Below are 7,961 nucleotides of genomic sequence, written 5' to 3'. Positions count from 1 at the left end.
CCTAGATTAGGAAAAAAACAGAAACAAATAACCCTTGGTCAGGTGGACTTGGGAACAGAGGAGGGTGAAGAGAATATAAGCAAAAAGTACCCCTCACTCCTACGTGTTCCGAGGCCAATCTGGAATGCCTACTTCCTTCCAGCAACCTGAGTGATGATTAAAAAAACTCCACGGAGAAAGATCCCTAGGCCAAGTGTGACATTTCAGGGCAAAGGCACCACCATTGGGGCTACAGTTTCTAAAGCCTTAAAGCCAAGGGACCCACAGAAATCAGAACTCAAATGAAAACAAATCAGAAAAATACATACATGGGTGACAATGACACACCTGTAAAAGCGGGGATAGGGGTGAGATAACCTGAGGTGATCGGATACTTCGAAGCAAACTATTCACACGAGTAACGTCAAAACATATGTACAGATCAAGTTTCAAAGAAAATTGGCTAGATTATTGCTTTATCGCCTTCTAAAGCAAACGACAATGACGAACAATGACACAGGCCAGCTAAGCCCCCATTGGGAAGATAAATACTCGGAAGAGTGAGGGTAGGTTTTAGAAATCAGAACTGCTGATTCCTGGGAGGGGAAAGGAGCTCACCCCCGAAGCAATCAAGAAACCCAAACCAGCAGCACTGCCTTGGGCTGGGACCGCGACCAAAAATAAACGGTTTGATCTTCCTTGGAAATGTCCTTCCAGAAAGCGTCCGGCCCTGGGGTGTGGTGAAGAGGTGCTTTCACAACTCAGGTGCTTTGCAGAGTGAAGGGAGCCAGTCGAGCCTCACGTCGATGTCCCTGGAGCTGCTGAAGGTGTCGAAACGTAGGTAGAAAATGCACATTTGAACATACGCACCAGCGGGGCCATTTCTGGGCAGCCTGACTTCTTTCCCTGCCTTAAGTGCTATCTAGGAAGATGAACGGGTATGTGTTGAGAATGGGCCTTCTGGTCCGGATCCGGGGACACTGCACAGTGGTCCTCGCCCCGCAGGCAGCGTCCAGGCACGTCAGCTTGTGCAGGAAGGAACGGCGGCCACTCGGCCTCGATTGCAGGTTCTGACAGTTAAGGCTTCTGATAATCAGATGTGGCGGTGTCTCCTGTCTGGAGGGGAAGGGACAGTCCTGGTGTCAGCAGTGGGAGCCACCGGGGGCCCCTTTCTCTCTCTCATCAGCCCCTAAAGCCTTTTCTAATATTCTCCAAGAAAGCCACCCCTCACAAGTATTCTCCAAGAAAGCCCCCCCTCACAGGGTTTTTTTTTTTTTTTTTTTTCTTTAATTTGGGGAGAGGTAAGGTGAGAAGGGTGGTGAGCAGCCTGACAGGGCAGAATGAACATAAAATTTAGAGTCAGATCAGAGTCCCAGGCTCCAATTCCTCAAATGGATTGCTGGAGGCCTCCACGAGTTATCACAGAGAGCACAATAAACACAAAATAGAGGGCCCAGCAGTTAGCATAATGGCTATGTCGCTGGACTCCCACGTAGTCAACCGTGGTTCGAGTCCCAGACCTGGTGGCTTAAACTCATGCCAGGTGCGTGTGCGTGTGTGCCCAAGATCCCGGGAGGAGAATGGAGGAGAAGGGATTGCAGCATGGCCATCCCTCCTGGGGGGGGGGTAATTTCTCGCTTTCTGTCTCTCTGTCTCTTACTGTCTTTCTGGCAAGCGCACGCTCCTTGTAGAAAAAAAAAAAAACTCTCAAAAACAAAAACATGCAAAATAGACACAGCTCCTGATCCCTTACCCAACCCCCTGAGTACAGATGTATTTGGGAACTTACTTTGTGAGTTTATAACATACAAGTGTATATGTATCTATATGTACTCACCCACCTATATAAATGATAGGTAACGTCAATACCCATGCATCATGGAACGCCCCAGTGGAGCACACACATACCCACAGGGTACTATGAAAACTCGCGTAGTGTGGAAGGCAGAGTCCAGCTAAATAGCGTTCTAGTCACTCAGCCCAGGCCTGCGGCTGAGTAATTCCGGGACAGCTCTGAACTCCAGGAGGTGGTGCGCAGCAGGAACACAGCTCCACCCGAATGGGAAGGTTCTGGGTTTGGCATCCCGGGACTTCCCTGAGAATGTTGGGCACGCATGTGCCCGAGACTCCTGGGCTGGCTGAAACTGGGGAGAGGGGAGACTGTGACATGGGGACCCTGCTGGGGATGCCTCCCTCTCTCTTTTATAGAAGTTTTTGTTTGTTTATTTCATTGTTTTGTTTTGTTTTGTTTATTTTTTGCTAGGTTGTATGTGTGCTCACTAAAGAGACAAAAAGAGAAAGTTGGAAATTAACCCCTAGGCAGGATGGCCACACCGCAGTCCCTCTTCTCCATTCTCCTCTGAGGATGGGGGGCATGCGACCACACACACAGCTTGTTCCTCAAGCTACCAGGTCAGTCTAGGACTCGAACTGCACACGTAGCCACATGGCATCCAGCTACCTCAAATCCCACATACAGCCGACCTAATCAATAAACTTTAAAATAATTAAAAAGGGGGCCAGCAGGTTGCATAGTAAGTAAAGTGCTGGACTCCCACACGGCCAACTGTGGTTCAGGTTCTGGACCCAGCGGCTTAAAAATCAAACCTGGGGGACCAGCAGATGGCGTAACGGTTACATCACCAGACTCCCATATAGTCAACCATGGTTCAAGTCCTGGACCTGGCAGCTTAAAACTCACATTGGGTGTGTGTGCGTGCATGCCCGAGATCCTGAGAGGAGAATGCAGAAGGGACTGTGGCATGGCCATCTCCTCTGGGGGGTGATTTCTCTCTTTCTCTCTGTCTCTCTAGCGAGCACATGAGCACTTTAGCAAAAATCTCTCTCTCTTAAAAAAAAAAAAAAAAACCCACCAGACTCATGTGCATGCGTGCTCAAAATCCTGAGAGGATAATGGAGGAGCAGGGATTTCAGCGTGGCCATCTGCTTTGGGAGGGTGATTTCACACTCCCTCTCTGTGTCTCTCTGTCTCTCTCTAATGAGCACATGCACCCTATTATTAAAAAAAAAAATTTTAAAAGAAACAGCTTCGCACTCAGGGCCTTTGGGAATTTAGGCCCATGGCTGAGACGTGGACCTCTGTGCCAACCACCTCCCAGCTGACGCTGACGGTTCACGCTGCCTGCTCATTTTCTCAGCCCGGCACTCGGGTGTGGGCTCAGTGGGCCCTCGGGACCCCTTGGCACCATGGGCACTGTCAACCCATCTTACAGATGAGGGAACCAGCTGACAAATGCAAAGTCATTTGGTACTTTTACCAGGGCATAGCGAATCATTTGTTTTTTAAAATATGTTTTCAATTTAATTTCTAAAGTATTATAGGCCAGAGGGTGCATACGTGTGCGTGAGAAAGAGAGAGAGAAAGCACCGCCCGAGGGGGCTTGGTCACACTGCAGTCCTTTTCCCTCCATTTCCCCATCCCACCAGGGTCCTGGGCACATGCCCACATGCCCAGTTTATGTTTTCCAAGTTACCAGGGCCAGGATTCGAACCCTAGTTGGCCATGAGGACTCCGGCTCCCTTTGGACAATGCTTAATCATGCTAAAGTTGTAGATATTGTATTTATTTCATGAGAAAGAGATACAGAGAGAGAGAGACAAAGACAGGGACAGACAGACAGACAGGTACCTCCAGCAGGGTCCTTAAGCTGCTACCCACTCCCAGGCTCAGCTGGCCTGGGTCACGGCATGTGTGTGCCCAGAGAGGTCTCAGGACATGAACCCAGGACCTTTCCATGTGGATCCAGCTGCACCACCACTGCAGCAGTGCCTGACCCTCAAATTAATTTTTAATTACACGGGTTGCTCACGAATACATGTTCCGTGTAAACATTTGAAGATTTTCTGCCTAAACTGAACTTTGATCTCCTCTTGTTTCAGAAAAGGAGATTGAGATGCAGCAAGAAGGGCCAATCAAAGGCACAGGCCCGAGCCCAGGTTATCCGCGTGGTGCCCTGCACACCCGCCCCGGGCTGCCCGGCTCCGTTCTCTCCCTAGATAAGGAGACAGCCCAACACCACCCTCTTGGCAGGCAGTCAGAGCGCAGGCCTCCCCCCTGCCACAGCCTTCCCTTTCCTGGGGCACAGCTTCACAGGTCCTGCACCTGCCCCCCACCCCCCGACCTGCTTGGGCTCCTCCGCCTTCCCGGGACTCCTCGCCAGGCCCCCTCGTACCTGGTTCAAGCTTGGTTTTCATATAGGCTTTGTCTCTTCTTGGACTTCAGCTCCTTCAGCCTTACCTGAAAGCACAGAGCCAGTGAGGCGCACACGGGTAAGGATCCCCAGGGCAGGGGCCGAGCTCAGAGATGGCGAGGACGCCCGTGTCCCCTGTGAACGTGACTGATAAGCGAGTGCCCGGCCATAGGGGACTTTCGAATGAACACAGTATATCTGCTCCATGGACTACAAAGTCATCCTACAGGAAACACTGCCCAGCCTCCCGCTCGTTGCCCAACCAGCCGTGCATCCTCCCGTCTCTCTATCCATGCAAGTGTCTGCAGTCATTCATGTCACGTGGCACCTCGGCTAGGCCATGGTACTTGATGGGACATCAGATATTTGATGGGAGATTATTCTAGATGTTTTGGTAAAGTGTTTTTTTTTTTTTTAAGATGGTTAACATTATTTAAATCGGTAGGCTCTGAGTAAGGCAGATGACACGCCACAAAGTGGGTGGGCCGTAACTGATCAGTTGCAGGACTTAACAGGGGAAGGTTGGCCTCCTGGGAGGAAGGGGGGTTCTGCAGCAGACTGCCTTTCAGACTTGAACTGCAGCTCTTCTCCGGGTTTCCCACCTGCTGGCCTCCTCTGAGGATTCGGAACCTGACAGCACTCACAATAACATAAGGCAATTCCTTAAAACCAGCCTCTCTCGTGTGTCTCAGATGTGTGTTAGAAGCCTTTCTTCCGCCTTCGTCTAGCACAGAAGTCAGAAAGAAGGCACGGCGGTAAATAAGAGGGAACTTTAACAAGTTCAGGGAAAAATGAAATGAAGGGCTGTTTACTTTGGTGCCCCAAATTTCTGAAATTCATACACACTGTTTTCTTTTATTTTCTTTCTTTCTTTCTTTTTTTGCCAGAGGGCATGTGTGCTCACCAGAGAGAGAGAGAGAAAGTGGGAAATCACCCCCGAGGAGGGACGGCCACACTGCAACCCCTTCTCCTCCATTCTCCTGTTGGAATTTTGGGCACACATACACATGTACCCGGCATGAATTTTGAGCCACCAGGCCCAGGACACGAACCACAGTAGACCATGTGGGAGTCCAGTGCCTTAACAACTATGTCACTTGCAAGTCCCCCATGCACAGACTTTTCATAATACAAATTTTCATGAACTTTTAGAAGATCCCTCATGTTTTCAGCTTTGTGGGCTCTAGGCTGTCTATTCTGAATACTTAACTGTGCAGCTGAAACTCAAGAGCAACCACAGACAACACGTAGGTCATCTTTATTTACAATACAGGCCGTGAGCTCTCTGTCATGGTACGACTTTAGTCTCACAGGTAACCCCGTCCCTTCCTGGGCTAACAGTCCTCAGAATCCCACTCCCCTTTCCTGAAGACTCCTTCACACAAGGCCCCACGTGAAGGCCTTCGTACAGACACTTACTCACCCTCACGGCCACCCAGAAGGTTCGGGGGGTGAGGAACTTTGTTTTACAGATGAGGAAACTAAGGCTGAGGAGTCCAGTGGCTTTTCACAGGTCACACAGCTCTTAAGGGGCCCAGGTGGACTGAGGGCCTGGGTGTGTGAAGTGAGGGCCCGACGGCCCTGAGCCTCCACCTGCAGCTGCTGAGATGCCTCAGTCTGAAGCCTCGGTGTGGGGAGGGAGCTGCAGTACCCAACTCCGCGTGGAGTCCACCTCGCCCCGCCGCCGGGACAGCAGCTCCGCAAACTCTCCTGAGTTCAGCTTCTCTGTTCCACCCGTCTGTGCCCCTGGACCCAGCTCCCCGGGTCTTCCTGATTCTCCAGAGACAAAGGAACCTCCCTGGAGGGTCAGAGGAGGGCGGATCCTCAGTTTCCCCCCTTGCAGAGGGCTACATTAGATCAGTAGTTTTGCAGCCACAGAGCCTGGGTTTCTGTGTGGGAGGTGAAGGGAAGGGGGAAGGCAGGCCCCTGCACTATTGAGTTTTTAGGTATTAGCACGCTGAGGGTTCACCCCAACAAAGCTCCTGCTGCTGGAGGAGAAACTGGGTTGAAACTCTCCTTCCACTCGGCTCTGGGACCCACACAAGCAGCGCTCTGGAGCCCATGCACTGTGGGAAGGGAGGACCCTCTCCCCAAGACCCTCACCTCTCGTCCTTCTCCATGCTGGAGGGCAGCACGCGGCTGCCCAGGGCCCCCGGCTGGAAGGGGGATTTGGGGGTCTTGGGCTGGGGGGCCCAGCTGGGGGTCTCGCTGGGACTGTCCACCTCGGGCCTCTTGTGCAGCTGAGCCTGGGAAGAAAAAAGAGCCGAGTCTGTAAAGCGCCTTTTGTCCGGGGATGGGCCTCATCCGGTGACACTGGCGGCACGAGCCCTCTGAAAGCCTCGGGGCCCCTGAGGCTGAATGGGCACAGCGGGAACCACGGGGGCTGAAAAAACTCAGGGTCAGGGCGGCACCCCCAGTAGCCCTCATTTGGCCCATCCAGATGGAATAACCACTGAAACCCACGTCAGTGTGTTCTCTTCTTTTTTACTTACGTCCTTTATGAGCGAGAGAGGAGAGAAAAAAAAAAAAAAAAAGCAAGCGTCATCAACAGCACCCCATGCCACGATCCCCAGCCTGGTCCTTCCCAGCCAGCCCGGATCGCAGGAACACGCACGTGCCTGGTGTGTGCAGGTCAACCTAGGAACTGAACCCTGACCTTTCTTTTTTTTTTTTTAATAATTATTTAATTTTATTTATTCATTCATTTATTTTCATTTGACCAGAGAGAGATACACAGAGAGAGAGAGAGAGAGAGAGGGAAAGTGAGAAAGCAAGCCACCAGGTCCGGTATTTGAACCGCAGTCAGCCATGTGGAAGTGTCCAGCGCCTTAACCACCACGCCCCCTGCTGGTCCCCGAACCCTGACCTTTCACATGGCCTCCGGCACCACAGGGCACAGCACCGCCATGGCTGACACACCTGTTCTCTTTTGCTGAAAAGTCACTATTTTTTTTAATTGCCAGAGGGCTCTTGTGCTCCCCAGAGAGAGACAGAGAGGGCGAGGGAGATAGCACCCCTCGATGGGGAGTGGTCATGCTGCAGTCCCTTCTCCATTGTGGTCTGGGGGGTGCGTGCACACACACACACACACACACACACACATGCCTGGTGGCTACCATTTAAACCGCAGTTAGCCATGGGGGATCGGGCTCCCTTAACCACTAGGCCATGGGGCTGGTCCAGACATTTAAAAAGCCACTCTCTGTAGTGCTCTCAGCACATGACCATCACCTCTCTCACCTTCCCGACAGTGCTAGACAGAGACAGTAGCTCCACCCTCCAGCCGAGGCCCGGCTCCACTGAGTTCCATGCTCCTGTGTATCCACAGAAATAACAGGACGTTTCTGGGGCCAGCAAATGCCATCGCTGTTACATGGCTGGACTTCCACATGGCTGACTGCGGTTTGAGTCTCGAACTCATTGGCTTGAAAATCGCACCGGGCATGTGTGTATGCATGTCCGAGATGCTGGGAGGAGAAGGGAGGCAAAGAGATTATGGTAAGGCCATCCTTCCTGGGGGGTGATTTCTCACTTTCCCTCTCACTGTCTCTGTCTCTCTCCCTGGCAAGCACACATACCCTAAGGCAAAAACCTATCAAAAAAAGCCCTAAGAGCAAAAAAAAAAAAAAAAAAAAAGCAAGTTTCTGACTGCCAGTTAGATTCTCACTGGACAAGGATGGGGGCATTTTCGGAGGGCATGTTGGGAATAGAACGATTTAAGATGGGGTGCACAAGAACCCCGTGGGGGCCCAAGGTGAGTGGCTGGGGGGG

The 7,961-nt window shown here is 51.6% G+C and overlaps 1 protein-coding gene and 1 long non-coding RNA gene across 2 annotated transcripts in view; both read right to left on the bottom strand.

Annotated features, from left to right (window-relative positions):
* Nucleotides 1-308: 308 nt before the first annotated feature.
* On the bottom strand, nucleotides 309-4,239 carry LOC106734809 (uncharacterized). Its single transcript, XR_001370360.2, has 2 exons — nucleotides 4,173-4,239; nucleotides 309-1,095 (listed from the first exon to the last, which is right to left on the bottom strand). It is a non-coding gene; the product is annotated as an uncharacterized LOC106734809 (long non-coding RNA).
* A 1,006-nt stretch (nucleotides 4,240-5,245) lies between these two features.
* Nucleotides 5,246-7,961, bottom strand: part of KIAA1671 (KIAA1671 ortholog) — a 150,862-nt gene continuing 148,146 nt past the window's right edge. The window contains exon 9 of the mRNA XM_014587610.2: nucleotides 5,246-6,436. Within this exon, the coding sequence (XP_014443096.1) occupies nucleotides 6,290-6,436 (147 nt within the window). The 3' untranslated portion in view covers nucleotides 5,246-6,289. The remainder of the gene's footprint in view (nucleotides 6,437-7,961) is intronic.

Source organism: Tupaia chinensis, unplaced genomic scaffold, assembly GCF_000334495.1.
Source record: "Tupaia chinensis unplaced genomic scaffold, TupChi_1.0 Scaffold000226_1, whole genome shotgun sequence".
Classification (NCBI taxonomy): Eukaryota; Metazoa; Chordata; class Mammalia; order Scandentia; family Tupaiidae; genus Tupaia; species Tupaia belangeri.
The sequence above is the reverse complement of the archived record's forward strand: the minus strand, read 5'-3'. Positions and strand labels throughout refer to the sequence as shown.